Genomic DNA, 21,406 nt, shown 5'->3' on the forward strand with positions numbered 1-21,406 from the left:
GTGGGTTGCTGGGTCAAGGGTGCAAGCTGAGAAAAGGCTTCTGTGCCCCTGTAAAGGGTTGTGTATGTGACAGCATGTGCTCTCGAGAGGCTCAGCAGCTGCTGGAGTCTGGACAAGGAAAGACAGGGTCTCTGGGTCCTCCTCTCAGCTCCTGCAACAACGCTGATTTGTGCCTCAGTTTCCCTATTAGTCAAAAGGCCCAGATAGAGGAAGACCCTATGGCACCCTCACTGGGGTGGCACTCTGACTTCCCGAAGGAGCAAGTGCTGGGAGGGGTCTGACCTCTTTTTTGAAAGGGTGGGGGGTACCGACCTGGGGTCTGATGAGCCCTGGAGCAAGTGACTACATCCTAGAGTGGAGCGACACAAAACATCATCCCTGAAGCACTTCCAGCCCTGGGTGTGCCAAGCTGCCTCACATCTCTAGGGCCTTTGCATGTGCTCTACACTTTGCCTGGAAGGTTCTGTCCTACATGCCCCCTTTGTTAACTTCTCTCTCTTCTGATGCCAACTTCAAAACCCAGCTCCTATACCCCTTCCTCCAGGAAGCCTTCCCTGACTCCTTAGTCTTCTGTATTCCAAAGGCCCCAGCCACTTGCTTACAGAGGTTATCTATTCACCTGTTGGGTCTCCCTACTTAACTCAGCTCTTGCAAGACCAGGCCCATCTCTGACTCCCAGCTGCAACTCCAGAGCCCAGCACAGAGCCTGGTACACAGGCACCAAATAAATGCTTGCTGGATGAGTCCATTGAGTATAACCTCCAGGGCCTTCCTTAGGAGATCCAATCTGGAGTCAGTACAGTGCATATGGATTAACTATGTGATCTTGGACATGACTGCCCTTGCCTGGCTCAGTTTCCCCAGTCAACCTCCACAGTCTTTGCCAAGCAGGAAGGTTGGTGCTCACAGCTTTCCATCCCCAGGACTTGCCCTTTCTGCCCACACCTGGCCAAGCCCCCAGACACACTCCACCCAACCATATTCCCAGCCTCAGCAGGCTCTCAGCCTCCGGTGCTCCAGCTCTTGCTCCGGTCCAGAAGCCAGCAGGGGTTCCGAGCACCCAGGCCAAGAACCAGGAAGCCCAGAGGGTCTGTGCCTAGGAGGCTGGGGGCCCCACCCCTGATATGTTTACAGCTTTGAGGAAAAATAGCAGCTCCCAAGGCTATTTCGGAAACCTAATTTGCAGCTTGGGTTTCTCCCTTGTTTATTCCAAGTGACTGTGCCCACAGGTAAATGCAGGCACCGTGGGTCTGCAGCTCAATGGGATCTCCGCATCAAAGTCAAATTGCTCACTCACTCGTTCACCCAGCAACCTTGGGCCAACTGCCTTGGATTCCAAGTTTCCCTTATCATCTGCAGCCCAGAAGCAGAGCCCACCAGCAAGAGTTGGCCCATCCCATCCTGGGTTTAAACCAAGGCTCTGCAGTCTTGAGCAAGTCACCTCTCCAGGCCTCGGTCTCTCGCCTGTGAAATAGGGCAGAATGACCCCCACCTGAATTAAATAAGGAGAGGTAAGCACAACCAGGCTCCCTGTGGGGTGTCAAAAAGAAAAACCACAGAACATGGAAATGGGATCCCAGGATGTCAGGAAGGGATGCTCAGACATCCAGGCCATGTGTCAATGAGAAGTCTGAAGCTCAGAGAGGTGAAGTGACGTGCCCAAGGTCACACAATCAGGCAGCAGCAGAGTGAGGACAGGAACCCAGAGCCCACGTGCTTCCTGCCATGCCACTGTTAAGGAGGACATTCCTGAGTAGTCACCAGGGAGGAAGGAGGGAAGAATGACAAGAACCCAGGAAAACAATTAATTACACGTGGGGCTTATGCAACTGGGGACAGGTCATGGCGGTACTGTCTGTGTGTGCAGCACCCTAATTGCCATAAATGGCCCGGAGGGTGCAGGCACAGCAGGACAAACTGCCAGGGCCTGTACCAAGACAGGGATTAGTGAGTCAACATAGCTCAAGGGGACAGACTCATTACTTAATACCAGCCTTCTGTCGTCATGCAGGCCCCGACCTTCAACTTGATGTGAGCCACACGGAGGGGTCCTCCCACCTGACTTTGGAGCTGGCAGACCCCTCTCAGAGTAGAGACAAGTCAGTAGGAGGGAGAATGAAATGGTGCAGACACCCAGAGAACTTTCTGTGACGGTAAAGCCCCTCGCAGGACACTTTATTGGAGCCTCTCTTTTCCTTGCCCTCATTCTGCCAAGGGGGAAACTGAGGCTCACAGAGGTCAAGTGACTTCTCCAGGGTGACATAATCATAATCATTAACATGACAAAGTGTCAGGATTGGGAGGCACTGTTAGCTCATTTAATCCTCGCAACCACTTTATGAGGTAGGTACTATTATTATGCCCATTTTACAGATAGGGAAACAGGACCAGGGAAGAGAGCCACTCATGCAGGGTCACAGAGCTTGAAAGTGGTAGAGCCAGGGCTTGAATCCAGGCAGCCCGGCATCAGGGCCCCCGCTCAGAGCTGTCAAGACTCGCCTGCCTCTGCTCGCCTTGTGGGATGGCAGATGCTGGATTAGAACACGGGTCTCTCTTATCCCAAAGCCTGGGCTCCTTCCTCTGTGCCAGGTGGCCTCCTAATGGGAGGGAGAAGGTCAGGGAGAATGCACTCAAGTTGCATGACCTCCAAACTGTAAGAGCGAAGTGCAGAGGCCCCTGACTGCGGCCCCTGAGGTGCAGTCCCCCCTAGGTCTGGTGCAGCCCCCAGGCTCTCAGGTGGCCAGGGAGTCCTCCAGACACCAGAGATCCTCTCCTCCAGAGCAAGTCCCCCAGGCTGCCCAGATCCTGCCAGGTGCCCAGCCCAGGGGGAGGCAGAGGGTCACCCACCCCAACCCTGTCAAGGGACCAGAACAACTTCTCTTCTCAGACCTGATTGGGGCCTTTCTTCCTCCATGAGAAATGGTCCTCCAGCCACATGATCCCTGCACCGGACATAGCAAGAAGCCGAAAAGGAGATGGTCCAAGACAGAGGGAAAGAAGGAATGGCCTGGGGGAACAGGTGAGGCCACTTGTACCCACACCCTGCTCCTTACCCACTTCACCATCACTTAAACACTGTGATATCAGACAGACAGACTCAGCTACTACCCAGCTGGCGGCCTGATAAAAGTGACTTTACCTCTGTGAGCCTCAGTTTCCTCATCTATAAAATGGGGGTAACAACAATACCTACTTCACTGGGTTGTAAGGATTGTACAAAATCGTGAATACCAAGCATCAACGTTATTTTGATCATCTTAGCAAGTAGGCCCCACTTCCAGCTGCTTGGGAGAGCGGAGGTGCTGCTGGTCCAGGGTCCTGGGTCCTGGGTCTTGGGTGTGGCTGAGATGTGACATTCCTCCACTCACAGGCACCATCCTCTGGATTCCCTCTTCCCCACCTGGGACCAGGGTGCTGTCTGGTGCCCAGAGTCTCTAAGAGCCAAGCACATAGCAGGCCCTCACTGGTATCTACTGCACGAATGAGCTTGTACACGGGAGCCATGGGGCAGAGCAGTGAGGAGAGACGACGGGTGTGAGTCCCACTCCACAGCACTGACCCTGGGCCCCTCCTTGCACCTCCGAGACCCCTCTGCACAAGGAAGCTCTCACCACCCCTGGGAACTCAGGCTCTGTCTACTCCTGTACTCCTGCCTCTGGGAGACCACAGGCCAGCCACCCCCAGGGCAGCCAGCCGCTGCTGGGCCCTCTCCCAACTGGCCTGGCCTGCTAGGGATAGACAGCTGGTCCACACCCACCCCAACGGGCCTCCTGGTGACTTTGCCCTGGGGCAGATGGAACACCTAGTGGCATCTGTCAAGCCAGATGGCCTGGTAGGCCTGAGGGCCAGGACACCAGCTGGGAGTCCAGCCCCAGCAGGAAGAGCTGCTTAACCCCTTCCTGCCCCAGCTGCAGGAGGTAGTGTCCCCTTGGCAGTTTAACCATTGTCACACACTAAGGCATCCTGTCCTCCACCCTTGAAAGTGAGGGGCCTCCCCAGGGCCAAAAGGGAGGCAGGGAGGCTCTGGGATGAGAGGGGGCAAGCAGCCTAGGCTCCTGCTCCCCACCCCCCAGCCTGTGTCTAATCCTGGGCTCCGACCTTGGTAGGTGGGAGTGGAGGGGGCCGCTGCCTGGCTCTAAGAACAGGCCTGGTGGACCTGCTGGGCTCTGAGGTCAGGCCTGGACTGCCAGGACTCTGCCAGCCCAGAGGGCAAGCAGGGGAGGGCACTGATTCTGGGTGGGGAGTCCTGCAGGGCGAGGTGGAACCAGCTGCTTTGCTTCCAAGACACCCGTCTGGGGCAGGGACTGTCAGGCCTGCAGGCCACCAGCCACCTTGATTGGGCTGGAAAACCCACTCCCAGACCAAACCCTGAAAATAGTGCCGTCCTGTGAAGAAGACCCAACTCCACCGGGCCAGCCCCACCTCTCTAGGCCTCGGTTTCTCCATCAGGAAAGGTGGGGCCAGGGTGAACCCTTGGCTCTATCTAGGGCCACTTCCGGCTCAGAGGGTTCCATGACTCCAGGAGATGGAATGTGCCTCAGTTAGAAACCTATGGGATCCGGAAAGGACCAGCCAGATCTTTTCTACACAGAGCATGCCCCGACCAGCGTTTGTGAGTCAGGAGGGATTCAGTGGGGGAGAGGGGGTGCTGCCTTGAGAACATGGGAAGGGTCATCACCAGGCAGCTGAAATCTGCCCATGCTCCTCCTCTTTAGAAGGCTAAACAGGGGGATTGGGGCTAGAGACCAGGAAGTATTTCTCAAAGCAAAAGGCAACAAGGACTGGAAGGCACATCTAGGGGAAAGCTCTGGAATGCAGTACTACCAAAGGCAGTAAGGTCTGTATAGGATCTGCAGTGGTCCTGGCCTCAAAGTGAGAAAGGAAGAGATGACCTCTGGAGACCTCCTTGGGGACAGCAAGCCATTGTCCACAAGGAGTAGTAAAGCAGGGCCCCAGAGTCTCCGCACTCAGGAGTCCAGCCAACCTGTCGTTCCAAACGGACAAGTATGTCATCTCAGGGCAGAGCACAGCCAAGCCTGGCTCCAGTCTGGGACCGGCATTCAGGTCCAGCCAGCGTCTCTGGGTGGCTCTCAGGGCAGAGGCTGCAGAGGACTCCAGAAAAGCCAAGAACATGTCGAAACAACCCAGCAGAAAGGCGCTGGGCGAGAGGGCCGCCAGCCAGGAGAGGAGAGCCATCTGCCAGCACAGCAGAGGGGCGAGACCAGGAGGCTGGGGTCCGCAGACCTGACTGTGAGGCCTAGCTCTGCCACCAACTTGCTATGCAATTTTGGGCAAGTCACTGCCTTTCTCTGAAGAAACTGTGTGTTGGGGGAGAAACTAAACAATCTCTAAGGACTCTTGCAGCTCTGATTTAATAGTCATTTGACAAGCTCCCTATGGACAGGAGTCTGCCTTTCTGGTCCGTGCAGCATCATCTCCAGCCCCAAGCACAGGGCCTGAGCACAGGGGTCCCAAATATTATGGCTGGATGAATGATAAAGTGGGATACTTCCTGAAACAGAAGAGCAGAAGGTCCTAGGCATCCCCTGGAATGATTCCATACACCTGCCGAAAGGCCTCCTGGGATCACTTTCTCATGGCTATAGACTCTTCAGTGCCCAAACTCCTTCATGTAACTTGTACATATGTGTGCATATACCCACAGATGCATGGTTACATATGCAACACACTCTCCAAGCATAGTAACCCAACTCTGAATCCTAAGAATAGAAATTAGAGCTATGGATCCCCAAAGCCTTGAGATTTGGATTTGTCTACATTGGCCTCCCCCCAAGGCACCCCAGCTTTCTGAAATACACTCCCAAATCTGGGTTTGAAAGGAGACTCAGCAGTGGCAGAACCCAGTGGGGACTTTTTAAGCCATTAGGTCATTTCAGCTGCCAAGACTGTGTCCCCACCTGTATAACGGATATGATCACAGCCACCCTTCAGGAGTGTCATGATGTCCAAAGAACATGTCCGTGAGGTTTGACCTGCTTCGGGCACATGGGATACTCTTGGCAAATGGCGAGATGAGTGTTCTGGGATTATGAGATCCTGGCTTTCTTCTGGGAGGAGCTGAGGGAGAGCCAAGCCTCCCAGGGCTTCTGTGCTTGGGCCCTGCAACCCTTCCAGCTTGTTCCCACCTTGGGGGGTGATGGGACTGGCCTTCAACTGGGCAGAAGCTACAAAGCAGCCTTTGTCTCCCAGATGAAACCCTAAACCAGCTGCCCTGACATCAACCCGGAAAAACAATGCCACGACAGCCTTCAACGTCACCTCTCCACCAAGATCTGGGAGCGAGCACTTAACCCACAAGGCCTCACAGAGGCAGTCCGTGGGCTGGACGAGAAAGGAAGCCATCTTCCTGTCACCTTACGGAGGCCCAGAAGGAAAACAGCTACCTCTCTGCCTGCTGAGGGGCAAAGCAGGACTTGAACTTCCAACTCCCATATCTCTGCCCAAGGGCTGGGGCCCATTTCTCAGCCTGGGAGACAGAGCCCATCAGTGTGACAGGAAGTACTCTGAAAGTGTCTGTCAGACCCAGGTTCGAATCCCAGTTCTAACATTGCCTCAAGGTGAGACCTCAGACCAAGGATGTGACCTCCTGAGGCTGCTTCTACATCGGCATAGGGAGGCAGGGACAGGGACAGACTACCCCCATTCCAGTCCACTCTCCAACAGGCCACTGGAAGCCCCTGGCTCTAGAGGACACGCTGTCATAGACACAGCCTTGAAGGCTAGGTCTCGTCCTCCCAGTGACCTTGTGCTGACAGTCTGCTGGGGAACAGAGGGGATATGGCCTCCTGCTCGCTGGCGGGGCAGCAGGCTCTGCCGGAGAAAGGAAGTGCCCAGAACACAAAAGGTCAGCCTGCAGCCAGGGAGGGAGGGAGTAGGTGGTTCCCATGCATGGGCCTGGGGACTGGAGAGGGCCAGCTTGGGCAGGAGGCGCAGAGGGAAACAGCTAAGGGGCCAGTACCCCAATTAGCACTGGGAGGGCTTTATTTCACAGAATCCTCATGACAGCCTTGTGAGCTAAAGCTGCCATCCCCATTTTACAGGTGAGAGAACTGAGGCTTAGGATCGTGGTGTGAACCCAGACATTCTCACCCCAGAGTCCGTACTCCCACTCCACGGGAAGGTCCAGAGAGCGGGCCCACGGTGTGCACCGAGGAACAGCGAACACAACAACCATTTCCTTCTAATTCTCCATGGACTTGTCATGCCTGAGACTCAGAAAAGACCAACCTATGAGCTGGGGCTCCCTGAACTTGGCATCAGGTTAATCTCGGCACTGCCAGTAGCTGGCTGAGCTGGGCCTCAGTTTCCCCAACTTGGATAAGTCCTGGTGTTTTAAATGTTAGAATTTTCTTTGAAGGCAACTGTGAAAGCAAGCTGTAGAACCATTAAGATTTTCTTTACGCAACTGTGTAGAGATCCAGAAGTACTACTAACTGTCAGGCCGCAGCCCCAGGCTGGGGATTCAGGAAACACAGTGATTGTGACGGCTGAAGGACCAGCCCTTACATGTCACCCGACTCCAACATTCGAGACAAAGTCCTCAGACCTTCCAATCCAGGGCTCACCCCTGAGGAAAGGGGGTGGGGGTGGGGCCCTCGCTGGACCAGGCTTCTCAGTAACCCTGTGTGACTTATCCTCCCATTTTATAAAGGAGGAAACTGAGGCACAGAGCTAATGCAGCCAAACGCATGGCTGGCAGACAGGAATAGTAGGTCAGTCAGTCAACACACCAAGACCGCGAAGCTGAACTGAGGCCAGGGACGTAAGTGCCCTTTGTTATAAGGAGACAAACCCACGGCAAGGTGACCTCATGTGTCTCTTCTGTAGGCCGAGAGGGCCCATCTACAGCACCGAGGACCTGGATGTTGGGCCGAGGGGCAGGCTTGGTCCCTGTGGACTCCATCTGACAGGCTCCGAGTTACACCTTTGCAGAGGTGTCTTCACTCTGAGGGTCTGGCCTCTGGAAGTTTTCAAAAACCCTCCTTAAAGGACCAGCAGCCCCAGAAGGATCCCTTAGCTCCAGAGTTTCTGCCCTGCTCAGGGGGCCTGGACTCTAGCCCTTACTTGGCTGTATGACCTCAAGATAGCTGCTCTCCTTCTCTGGGCCTCATCTGTAAAATGCTGATGGGTATGTGAATGCGGGTGGGGAGGAAAATATAAAATACTAAAGGATAAACACTTGGGTCTTTTTAGAAAGACAAAAGCACATCTAATCATCTGGGAGGACAGGGTAGGGACCTTGCCTGGAAGCAGGGGGATGGGTGAAATGACCTCAGAGAAGCCTCAGACCCTCTGGGCCTCCTGGGGGTAAGAGGAAGTCACAGGTGTGAGGAAGAAGGGACAGGAAGGGTGGTCAGGCCAGGAGAGGTAAGGCATGCAGCCTGGGCTCCCGCCCCCCACTCCCCAACCTGTGTCTAATCCTAGACTCAGACCTTGGTAGGTGTTGGAGGACTGAGGTACCCCGTGACCAGCCTTGAGCTCCAAGACCCAGCAGCTATCCTCTCACCAGGCAGCCTCCCCTCCCTCCACCATGATGCACAAAGGGTAATACAAAGCATCTGGGGTGGCCAGAGGCAGGGTCCTGACCTCAGGACCACAGGATGTAGGTGGAGGCCCCAGACACATGCTCAAACGCACGCACACACACGGGCTCACAAAGCCCCAGCAGCGGACAAAGAGCCCCCAACAGAGGCCTGGCATCAGGCAGAGGGCTGGGGGCAGGGCCTCCTCACAGCCTTCCCCTGCCTCAGACGAAGGACAGAGTGGGGGTGAGAGAGGCAGCCATAGGGAGCAGAGCCCAAAACAAGAAAGAGGGAGAGAGGATGTGAGGTAGCAAACAGAATAAAGAGGGCCAAGGTGGCCATGAGGAGGGCGGGAGAACACGAAGGGGAAGAGGAGCAGGCAGGCCAGGTCTGGCCTTGAGGAATGAGCTCCAAACTAGGCACCACATGGCACTCTCACCTCCAGGCCTTAGCACAAGCTGTTCTCTTTACCTGGAGCACCCTGCCCCCTGCCACCGAACTCCTACTGGACCTTCAAAACACAACTCAGGTGATGCTTCCTCCAGGAAGCCTTCCTTAACTGGCCCGAATCAGGTTCAGGTGCCTTCCAGAATTCCTGGGTTTCAGGCATCGCACTGTCCCACCAGGCTCCCACCCAGAGGTTGAAGGCTCTCTGGTCCCATGGTCTAACTTTGCAACAAGCTTTCCCCAGAGCTCCTCCAGTCCCAGTCTCCCCACTGCACCCCCAGATGGCCTTCTGCCCATTACCACATCAGGCCAGGGACAAAAAGGAGGCCCTAGGATGATATGCTGACTCTGCCCTGAGGGCTTGTCTGCCGGGGAATTTCACAAGGTCCACTTAGGCCAGCGGCTCTTCCCCTCCCCCAAGACGGCAAACAGGAGGCAACAAGCCAAGAACCGTCTTAAATAACCTAAGTAATAAAAACGGCCAGTTAAGAGGGCAGGAGGCCGTGTCTCAGCTGCGGGGTGTCTCTCCATCGAACAGCAGATGAGCGGGGGAGCTGTGTGAACCTGCACATATGAAGTCAGGGCACGCAGGCCAGAGAGCGCTGAGCAAGCATCTCAGAGCCGGCATGGAGACTGCCCCTCCCACCTCCACCTGGAGCAGCCACGTGGAGGGGCTTCTGCCCAGGTCAGCGGCCCAGTGCCATTCAATCCCTCACTCTGCTTCCCTCCCCAGGACACGCAGCCTCACTTAGTAATTGCCACGGCAGAGGCCAGCGCCTGAGCCCCTCATCCCAGTCGCTTTCCCATGCCATCCATGCAGTATGACTGGCTCCATTTGGCAGATAAGGTAACATGGCTCAGAGAAGCAAATGACTTTCTCAAGGTCACAGAGCTGAGAAGCAGCAGAACCATGCTTCGGCCTCCTCTCTTCCCAGCGTCCCAGTCCCACACAAGTGCTCTGCTCCACGCTGTCTAGTTTTGCAGGTTTCTGTCTAACATGCCATCACAGCTTGCCTCCGGACCCTGGGGTGGCGTGACTGTAAGTGCAAGGGGAGGACAGGACATCTCAGGGAGCTTCGAGGAGCCCTTGGTTGCACGAGAAGTTGGAAAAGAAACAGCAGCATGCGTAGGGCCCAGAGCTTCCAATCATTTAGTTCTCCTGGCACAGAACTCAACAGTTTACAAAGTGCTTCCACAGGCATCACTTCGTTTCATCTTCCAAACCAAAGTCAGATTTATTACTCCCATTTCACAGGTGTGAAAACTGAGGCTCAGAGCATGAACATACTTGCGCTAGGCATACCCCTTCCTGGGTGGGATCTGGAACCTGATCTCCTGGGTTCAAACCTCAGCTTGCGTACAAGCTGTGTCTTGGCCCAATTCCCATACTGTCTCTGTGGCTCAGTTTCAACATCTCTAAAATGGTCTAATGATAGTACCCAACCCATAAGGTTATTATGGGGTTACATGAATTAAATGGAGCCTGGCAAAGAGTGAACACTATATAGATAATTGTTTAATAAATTAATTAACTAATAAATATGTATTGTGCCCCTGTTATGCACAGGTGCTATTTGAGCAGGTGCTTGTCACCTGGCATTGTCCCAGAGTCTGAGCTCTGGAGGGAAGGGGCTGTCTCTGGCGTGGTGGGTGCCCAGCCATTGCCAAGAGAACAGAACCGTTGCTTCTCAGACATCCACACCCAGCATCTCATCTTCCCCAATAAGAGGCACGAAATGACTGTAACAAGTTCCCTGTACCCTGGCAAAGTTCACAGCAGCAACCAGAAGCAAAAGTTAGGGAGACCTGAGCTGGGGTGGAGGCCAGCTTCCCTCCGGCCACCAGAATGCCTGATGCTCGCTCCTGCCTGTTATCGGTTAGTGTGAAGCCTGGGTGCTCCCTGGGAGCATTTCTGTGCTAGGCATGGTAACAGCGGCACAAACTCCAAGTGTGCAACCCACATCCAGCCCTGGCTTTGCTGTATGACTTGGGGCAGGTTAATTCTCCTCTGGGCCTTGGTTTCCATCCTGCAGAGCTGCCACAACTTTTAAATCAGATCATGTGGAAAGTGCCGGACAGGTAATAATATATGTTCCCTGCTCCCGATCCCTTCCCCTTGCCAGGCCTGCCAGCCCGGGGGTGCTACCTTTTTTGGCTGAGACCAGGAACTTCCCTACTCAGAGTTGGGACCCCATTAGGATCATCTCCAAGGAGCTGGGGCCGGGGGTGGCGGTGGGGGGGGGGGGGGGGGCTAGATGGCCCAGGATGGTGGCCCGGGAGGCTCATCTGTGTGCCACTGCCTGTGACTCATAGACTTCTCAAGAAAGAGTTACTGTAATGTGACAGCAGGAAGTCTTCCCAGCGTAGCAGCTACCTCCTGTTCTGCCACCAGCCGTGGCAATATTGTGACAGGTGGCGGAGAGACCCTGTGCCTCCAGGCTGCCTTGGTTGGCACAGGATAAGGCCAGCCTGTGTCTCCACCAGGAAGAGCACTGAGCGTGGGATCTGAAGACCCAGACTCAACATACTGCAAGAATAGGGCCATATTTCTTCACCGCCCTGAACCTGTCATCTATAAAACGGGCATAATCAATTCCCACCTCTGGGGTTGCTCTGATAATTAGATCTCACTTATTTAAAAGCCATCACAGAGCTTAGCACGTAGGCACGTAGTAGGTGCTCAGTGGACGGTGGCAATTAAGACGTGATGGTTTGTTTTTAAACCTTTTTGCAAAATGCTTTCACACTCCATTATTTCAATTAATTTTTTTCATCAACTCTGGGAAGCAGAACTCATAAGAAACCTTACCCCATTTTACAGAGACAAACTGAGATGCAAGAGATTAAATAACATGTCCAGAATCCAGATCACTCAATAAAGTTACAGAAGGGCACTGAGTAAGCTCATCTTCCCACCGTCCCCATTCCCGGCTGGACAACACAAAGCTCAGGTCACCCCACAGGCAAGCCAGGACCACAACCTGGACTCCGCAGGGCTCCAGCTGCCCCACGCCACCAGGAAGCTCAGCCAGCCACAGCCCCTCAAGGAACCAGATTCACTTATCAGGTTTACCAATGGGTGACAAGCACCCTCTCTTGTACCAGGAACTAGAGTAAGAAACCACATCCTGCCCAGGAAACCAAGCACCCAGTGCCCACTAAGGGTGGCAGGGCACTGCCCTGGCAGCAGGCAAGCAGCACCAAAAGAAACTTTCACCGGCTTCCCATCTGGCCCAGAATTTTCTAAGTATCTCACAGCCGCCAATGCCCAGAGCCTGCACAACTGCCAGATGCTGCCAATAGGGGCACGGACCACCCTCCTCCCAGCTTCCAGCTTGGTTCTCGACCTCTGCCCACCTCACAAAGCCAGTACCACTCATCCCGCAGGGTACCCTCCCTTCTGCCTGTGAAATCTTGCCAGGTAACTCTTTTGAACTTCACCGTTTACAAAGAGCTGTAGCTGCGTGAGCCTATTTACTTCTCTCACCAACTTGGGATACAGAGCTCAGCATCTCCCTTTGGCAGATAAGGAAATGAGATCAGAGACGCCACGTGACTAGTCCAAGCACACTCAGCTTTTTACTCCTGTGCTCAGTCCCCAGCACCTGGCACCAGGCAATGGAAGTTGATTCAAACTTGTTGAACCGAAGTGTTGGGACCAGAGCATGGGGGCCCTGACTCCAAGTCCAAACCCTTCCCTCGACAAGTTCCAAGTCCCAGAATGGAGAGTCCGTATTGGCCATCCGTGTCCTCTGTGCCTTACAGCCCTGCCCCCAGCCCCCACAGGGACCTATCAGCACACAGCAGCCAGGCACAAGGCCTCCCTCGCTGCACAGGTAGCTGCTCAGGAGGGACTCTGGCCAGGCCCTGGCTAGGCTGTGCTACTACACCATGAAGAAGACAGACCCAGAGTCAGCCCCACACAGCTTACAAGAGAGGACACCAAAAAAAAGAATTTATAAAAAATTGTATGTTTATTCTTACATGTTTAAATTTCAGTCACCTTCAAATTACTCTCCATTTGATGCAATACACCTATGGAGCCATTTTTTCCACTGCTCAAAAGAGTTTTTGAACTAGTCAATTTTGATGCCTTTTAGTGCTTCTGCTGTTTTTTTGTTTCACCTCTTCCACATCAGCAAATGTTTCCCTTTGAGGACTTTTTTCATCCGGGGGAACAAAAAAAGTCAATGGGGGCGAGATCAGGTGAATAGGGAGGTGGGGTATGGGGGTCATGCTGTTTTGGGTCAAAAACTGCTGAACACTCAGCGTGGGGTGGGCAGGTGCACTTGTAAACCACCCATCATGAAATGGGCAAACATATTGAAACTCTTCAAAATAATTCACTGAAGCCAAAGGCAGCTTCTCACAACACCACCAGCTGGTGCACTGATACAGATGGGCTTCTGGAACACTCACCTAGCAGGGGAAGCCTGTATGTACTACAAGGGGCCCACCCTCCAGAAGATAAGTCCAGTTTTTGGAGGGGTTCCCCCAGTACAGTCGGCAGGGGTACAGACACATCCCAGACAATTCTGATTCAGGGTGTCGAGTGCTGTGACGGGGAAGATAGTGGGTGCTCAGAAATGCCAGATGAAAGAAAGTCAAGGAAGAGCAACACATCCTAATCCCAACACAGGGGACAATAGGGCTGCCTCCTTCCTGTCCCAGGCCTTCAGCCATCCATGACACAGGGAATGAACAGAACATCAGGTCGGCTACATCTCTGCGATGTGTTCCAAAGCCAGGTCTCCAAACACAAAGCCCAGCCTCCAGTATCACTGATTTCGTGACATGGTTTAAATCAATTCCCCTGGAAGTCAATGCATGGCCTTGCAGCAAAGGGCGTGTTCAAATTCTGGGTCTATCCTTCCGTGTCCTTCAAATACCGACATGTGTGGGGATGCGGGCCACAGGCCTGGAGAGAGAGCCTGACAGTGAGCATGTGCACGCACCCCCCTGTGTGCTGGGGGGGACCTCGCATCCGGTGGCCAAGGCAAAAGCCCCGCCTCGCATTCCTGGGAGGAGGAATCTTCAGTGTCAGCTGTCTCCCAGCTTCTGCTTCCTTTTCTTTTCTGGGACCTCATTCTCCTCCCTCTAGCCTGAGGCTCTGGAAATCCCTCCCAAATTTGTCCCCAGAGAGAATGCCAGCCTGGCCAGGAGACTTTGGAATACTGAGGAGCTAGATGGAGGGGGTTGTGTGTTTCTTTTAAATAAAGGAGGTTGGGGGGGGGGGGCAGAGATTTCCGGAGACACAAATCAACCGCTTAGAGTAGGAAGAACACCCTCCTCAGATGCTGGACAAAGAAGTAGCCCTTTTTCCCTCCGCCCCCAACACCATCCCGGCGCCTTCCACAGGACATGTCCTGAAATGGATGTGTTGGGCATTCTAGCCAGTACTGAGAAACCCCTATAAACGAAAAGAACAGATGCTGTTGGGGGAAGGAGTGGGCCGGGGTTGGGGACATATGGGGCCTGCAGAGGACCAGGTCCCTTAACACATGAGCTTATTTATTCCTTCCCAATCTCCTTGTACAGGAAGGGGAGAATCAGGCAGCTCAGAGAGGACAAGCAATGGCCCAGAGTCCCACAGTGTCAGAGGGAAAAAAGAATCCATATCAGTGGCAGCTTCAGAAAGGATCCTAGCATCCATAGAAGGACAGCAAACAAAGCACTCCAGCCAGCTTTCGGAGGCAGTATTCCAGCATGGGGACTGTCGGGGCCAACGCCCACCTGTTCAAGGGCCCCCCAGGGTGAGATGGGAAAGGCAAGGCACACTCCAGCTGGCTCACCCACCAGCCCTTTTTGGAGCCATCCATTCAGGCTGACAGCCCAGCCCCTTCCGGTTCATAATCAGAAATAGCTGTAACAAAAGTCCCTCCCATCCCTGAAAGTGGCTTTTCAAAAAATGCTTAAAGGCAGACACACTAAAGGTGGCAAAAACTCTGCCAAGCTCTGACCACAGGCATCACCTGGGAGCAGTGCAGGGAGCTCTCAATGGCAAACAGAAGGTCTTCCCACTCGGCTCTGTGGCTCAGTGCCCTCCAGGCCTCAGTTTCCCCATCTCAGCTGAATCGGTGATTTCTTTTATTCTCTCCCCTCCCCAACTGCAGAACCCTGTTTTCCAATTGACTGTTCCTCAGAATATCAATCTGAGAGTCATGGAAATGGAGCTGCTATGGCTGACATGGGCTGAAGCCCAGATGCTCAGCCACCCAGTGCCTCCAGAATGACATCAAGGCACCCTGCTCTGGACCCCAGGGTTCTAAAGGGCCTAACTGAAACCCCCCCCCCCAGACTAAATGGCCATGGTCCCTCCTGGCTCTCAAATGGAGTTCCAATCACCACAGGTACCAAGGAAAAACAAACTAAGCCCTTCCTGCTGAATTGAGTCAGGGGCACAGGCACTTGGCAACCTGCAGGGTGGGGGCTGGGGGACAAAACCACAGATTCCAAAGCACACTGGACCTGGGTCAGGACAGAAGGAGGCAGAAAGACCAGCCCCAACCCTTCAGGTCACAGATCCTTCAAGTCACAGACCCGAAGTGTAAAGTGAGCCAGGAGGGACCACCTAAATGAACCCCCCTTTTTTTGTAAAGGTGGGACACGTAAGGCTCAGAGAGAACAGCAGCTGGTCTGAGGTCACACAGAGCCTAGTGGCAGAGCCAGACCTGGAATCTGGGTCTCTTGGATGCCCATTCAGAGAATTTTCCACTTGTTGAAAGTTCAGAGAGATTCAGCAGGAATCTCCCAGGAAAAAGCCCCCAGCTTGCAAACTCAGAACAGGGTATTTTGGTGGCACTGGGTGGTGACAGAGCAGAAATGTTTGTTTTGGTTTCCAAATCAATGCTTGACAACCTTGTTGGTGTTACAGTTTCAGCAACCACATCCCCACCCCCCCCCCCCAACCCCCGCCACAGTAAAGAGCTCAGAGCTCATTGGACCAAGGCAAAACCAAAGCAACAGTGAGCAGGGCCAGGGCCAGGGACCCCAGGCCGGGAGCTCTGGTTTAGACTGGTGTTTCAAAGCATGATTCCTGTACCACTGAGGATGGCACATGAGATGATGCGGGATGGTAAATAGGTGACCTTTAAATTTAAATTTTATTGTTTACGCAGGTGACCAAATGTGGTCTATCCATACGGTGGAATATTACTCAGCAACATAAAGGAATGTACTACTGATACATGCTACAACATGGGCGAACCACAAAAACATAATGTAAATGAAAGAAACCAGACACAAATGACTACATATTGCATACTTCCATTCATATGAAATGTCCAGAAAAGGCAAATCTAGAGAAGCAGAGAGCAGATCAGCAGTAGCCCGGGCTGGAATGGGAATGGGGATCTTTTTGGGGTGATACAAGTTGTTTTAAAACTGGATTGTGGTGACGGTTGCACAACTCTGGATTTACTAAAAGTCATTGGATTTTATGCTTACTATGGGGGCATTTTATGATACGTAACTAATACCTCAATAAAGCTGTTAAAAAATATCTTATGTAAGAAGCAATACAGTTGGTGGTACATGGATATGGCCGCAGGTCATGGAGGTGGAACCCAAAGTGGCTCCAAATTGTAGAACACTGAGCTACACATTCAAGGCTGCCCTTCAAGGAAGCAAGTGGGGTCTCAGAGCTGCAGACCAGAGGACACCCTGGAACCTTTCCTTTCCTGGCAAAGGCTCCTTTCGTTGCTCACTGCCTGGGGCTCCATGTTTGACATACTGGAGTGACTTGAGGCCTTCAGTGGCCAACAGCCCAGGCAAACACCTTGGTCTCATGCCTCAGACTATGCCTTTCTCTTACGAACAGGGCATCAGAAGTGGGCTGGGAGCTCAAGCTCAGATTTATTTATTGTTAAGGCTGGGAAGATCATCTAGTCCAGGGGTTTGTAAACTTTTGAAAAAGTTGATCATATGCCCACTCTTCTCATAAAACAAAATTCTTATGAGAAACCCAAATATAGAAACAAGTAAAACCAGACTGTTACTTGTGTAAATTGATATTTCAGGTTCAAATATATAACAGTTATCTATTCTGAATTCAATCACTGAGGTTGATGAGTCTATTTTAATCCATTAATATTTAGAAGTGGGATCGTGGATGACAGTTCCACATTCCATTTAATTTTGTCTCCAGTTTTGGCTATAGAGTATCAAGAAAATCCTGACTCACACAGATTAGTAGCTACAAATGGGAATAGTTTTAGCAGTTTGCTTTGTAACCTCAAAATACTCTTCAGACAGATGGCAGAAGGGGAGCATTCACTTGAGTCCAACTACTAACAAATTAGTGTGTAAGTGAATTTTGATGGGTCAACATTAAAAACTTAAAAGTGAATGAGCACATTTTTATGACCATATTAACATTTTAATATGTTTTTAAATATTAATTTCTATTTAACATTCAAGGAGCCCCCTAAGACATCTCTGAGGAAGTCTGGGGCTTAGAGGTGATATGCCACCACCTCTCCTTTTACAGATAGGGAAACTGAGGCCCAAGTAAGGGAGTATACTTGCTTTGGAAAAATCCAGCTTTAGCCCTGAATCAACTTCAGAAAAGATGCGTCTGCCCGGTTCACAAAAAAAAAACAAAGGAAGAGAAGGTGCGCACACATCCCAGGAGAGACACCCGCACTCCACCTGTCTCAGCAGCACCCATCATTCCACGCCAGCGCCAGAGGCTGACATCACCCCCACACCCTGAACGCAACTTAAACAGAGCATTGCTCAACACCAACCGACCTCCCTTTAAGACTGGGCCTGGTTTTTCCATCTCCTTAGTAGCCAGGTCCAAGAAGCACACACACAATAAAAGAAACACAACACACGCCTGGGGCATGACAACACAATCAACAGTGGCAGACAGAAGGGCCCATCCCTCCCAGGAGTTTCACCATCAAGAGCAAGTGCTTGTTTCCCTACCTCACCCACCCAACTGAAGCTGCCCACAAGGAGAGGGGTGGCCTCCCCATGGCGAGACACCAGGCCCATTCTCAAGTTCTCAAGAGAGACAACCAGCCCAGTAGGGTAGCTAGTATACAGCGAGGTGCAAGATTTACCCCCAGAAAGCCAAGCCCTGCATGAGAGAGCCCTGAGACTCCAGGCATCTGTTTCCTGCTAGCTGGACAAAGAGACTACCATCTTTAATGGCATCAACTTGATTGCTTTGTACCTCCTAAAAGTATCACCATCTTACTCTTCCTTCATGCAACTGGGAGTAAATATCATTATTCCATTTCTCTGGTGAGCAAACAGGCTTTCAAGTAGTTCAACAATCTCACTGGCTGGTGATAGAGCTGCCACATGATTTGAATTCTGCCAAGTAGAGGAAAAGGAGGGAGACCCATGCCCGCTCCCTGGGCAGACCTCTGCACTCATGTGAGCACCAGGACTCAAAGAGTGGAGGGGAAAATCCTTCTCAGCACACACTCCAAATCTAGGAGTTCTGAGCCAAGGTTCCCCAAGCAGAGTTGCCCATGCTGGGACAGCAGAGGGCCCCACCCCCACCCAGGCCTGAGATGCTACAGACAGTCCCCTCTCCCCTTATGGGAAAGTGGAACAGACAGTACTATCAGCCAGGCTGTAGGCAGGAAACTGTTAATTTTCCCACCTGGGTAATCTGGTCCAGATAGTAATGTACTGGCCAGTCTTATAGGTAGTGCATCCTGCACACTCTACTCAGAGATGGTGGTCTGGGTCCATTCAATGTCTAGTCTTCCGGTCCAAAGTTACCTCCTCCTGTGTGCCTTTAGGGCTGAGTTTGTTGGGGCCCAATACATCATGACAATGGGGGAGGGGTGAAGGGAGGTGTTTTTCAAATTTTGTGGCTAATCTGATGTAGGTCTGGTTATCCAGACCAGCCAGCTGGACCTTACAAAGCTGGAGCAAGAAGGCGGACCCTAGCCCCAGTGGGTAGGGAGAGAGGCATCCAGTTTCAAATGCATGATGTCATTTAATTCAAGGAACAAAAGCTCAGTGAGTTACTTAAGAGTTTTTTCTTTTCGCCCATGAAGGGAAGGGAGCTCACCTCCACATCCTAGGGAAACTACGCAGGCTGGGAGACAGACTAGCCAGGAGTACTTAAAATCACTAATTCAAATCCTGACTTCACCACTTACTAGCCAAGCCACCTTAGGCAAGTCACTTGCATCCTTGTGCCTTAGTTTCCTCATCTATAAGATGGTGCTAAGAATGCCCTACACTCTGAGTTGCCATGAAAATTAAACAAGTCTACTTAAAACACCGATGGTTATTTTGTCACCTACAAAACAACGCGCCCTGTCCAACAACGACGGGTTGGAGGTGTCCCCTGCTGTAGTCAGCTCCCGTCTTCATTCTTGGAACTAGATAAATGAGTTTGCCTAGCTTGTGCAGGGTGCTCTGCAGTTTCCAGCCCACCTGCCAGGGCCAACTGGCTGCCACCTGCCCCTCCCGAACACACACATTCCGCGGCCGCGGGGGTAGAGGCGGGGCCGCACTCACCTCCGCTTGTACTCGTCGCGCTCGCGCTTCACCTTGGCCAGCACGTTGTAGAGCGCGCGGATCTCTGGCGTGATGGTGTCGATCTGCACGCCCACACCGTCGGGGTGCACCCACGACACGCCGGGGCCCTGAACGGTTTCCACGCCGCCGCCGCCCGTGCGCCGCACCTGCGTGTAGCTCCAGATGGTCCCGGGCAGGCGGCCGTAGAGCTGCGGGTGAGAGCCGCCGCCGGGGGGCAGGCCGCCCAGGGCCACGGCGTTGGCGTTGGTGCCGGACGCTGCGCCGCTGCCGATGCCATGCCCGCTTCCCGGCGCGGGTGGCCGTAGCAGATCGGGCCCGGTTTGCACGGCCTGCTCGCGGGTGAATGTCCTGTAGCGCAGTCGCCGGTCGCGCTCGCTCTGCTGCTGCTCCAGCTGCTTCTCTAGCAGCCGGTTGCGCCGCTCCAGCTCGTGCACTTTGGCTAGGAAGCAGCGGAAGCGCACGTTGAGCCCCTTCAAGAGGTGGATGTTGGAGCCCAGGTCGTCCCGCAGTGCCGCCGTTACTGGCGATGGCCCTGGCCCGGCCCCGCCGCCGCCACCACCCCCGCCGGGGCAGCCCCCGCCGCCGCCCGGCGGACAGCCGAAGGCCAAAGCCATCTCTCCGAACAGCAACGAGTTCACCATGCGCCGGCTGCGCAGCTCAGGGCCCCGGGCCCGCGGCTCCAGGGAAGGCTCCAGCTCCGGGCAGGGCTCCCGGCGCGGCCGGGCCAGGTTGGGCGCGGGCTCCAGCGTGGCCGGCCGGGCCGTTCCAGATGCAAGCCAGATGCGGCCTCCGCAGGGACTGCGAGCCTGACTGCTCCCGGATGTGGGCAGGGAGGCAAGGAAAGGAACTCAGGCTTCGATGGAGGCCACGGCAGCTGCGCGAGGTAGTGAGGGTCGCGGATACCAGCGCCGGGGCTGTCAGAGACGATGTGGAGACGCCGCGGCAGCAGCGCGCAGAGGACTCTTGGCCGGCACTGCCCCTCTGCGGTGGGCCCCGCCCACTGCAGACACAGGCCCCGCCCCCACAATAGCCCCGCCCGCCGCACCTCCTGCGGCGCTTTTAGAGCCTGCGGGCCCCGCCCCCGAGGCGCTCAGCGCTGGGCCACGCCTACAGAGTCTGGCTCCGCCCACTCCCGGGCTTAGCTGCGTTCTCGGCTCCAATGACTCTCTGCCTGCAGCTCTGGCTCCGCCTAGGTCTTACCGAACCACCCCTCCCCTTTCTGGTTCAACCGCCCTGCACGGCTCTGATTCTTTGCCGGGGACACGGACTGCGGAGCTGCACTAGGTACGCGGTTAGCTGGAGCCACCGCAGAGCCAGTCCAGCCTCTTAAAGGGATTGGCAGCCTCGGCAGCGCTGGTCTCCCCCTTTAAGTAGCCCTTTCTCCCACGTCCTCTGCCAACGAAGTTCCCCTTCTCTCCCACTCTAACTCCCCAGGCCCCAAATCCCCACGGGGTGCGGGAGACCTCAGTCTGGAACGGCTGGAGGGGCATAGCATCCGAAGGTGCATTCGCATCCCATCCCCACTTTAGCCTGGGCGGCCTAGATCGACCTTCCCAGGATAAGGCCGCTCTTCCGCCTGTACGATCCCCACGCAGTGGGCCCAGGCAGGCTCCTCGACCGCCAGCCCCCAAGATCCGCCTGGGCAGTGCAGAACACTCTAGTCCCCCGGCCCATGGAGGCGCCACGCCGATTTCGGGAGAAGGAAGGGGGAGGGGAACCCGAGCGAAGACCATCCAGGAATATGACACCCGCCTGCTCAGTCTGCGCTACTGTAGCTCCCCAGCCCGCAATCACTGCACACTCACGCGCTGAAATGTAGAGGCCCCCAGAGCTGGGGTCCATTTCATTGAGCTGCTTACGGGGGCAACATAGGGGAGGAACCTGTCTGGTGAGGCGGAGCCAGT

At 54.1% G+C, this 21,406-nt stretch overlaps 1 protein-coding gene across 2 annotated transcripts in view; it reads right to left on the reverse strand.

The window, feature by feature from the left end:
• Positions 1 to 20,481, reverse strand: part of IFFO2 (intermediate filament family orphan 2) — a 45,298-nt gene extending 24,817 nt beyond the window's left edge. Inside the window, exon 1 of one of the 2 annotated variants that reach the window (XM_090268691.1) lies at positions 19,482 to 20,481. In XM_090268691.1, the coding sequence (XP_090124817.1) occupies positions 19,482 to 20,143 (662 nt within the window). In that variant the 5' untranslated portion in view covers positions 20,144 to 20,481. The remainder of the gene's footprint in view (positions 1 to 19,481) is intronic. The other variant, XM_090268690.1, reaches the window with a different exon arrangement.
• Between the last annotated feature and the right edge of the window lie 925 nt (positions 20,482 to 21,406).

The sequence above is a fragment of the Furipterus horrens genome, unplaced genomic scaffold, assembly GCF_987537825.1.
Source record: "Furipterus horrens unplaced genomic scaffold, mFurHor1.1.pri manual_scaffold_3, whole genome shotgun sequence".
Classification (NCBI taxonomy): Eukaryota; Metazoa; Chordata; class Mammalia; order Chiroptera; family Furipteridae; genus Furipterus; species Furipterus horrens.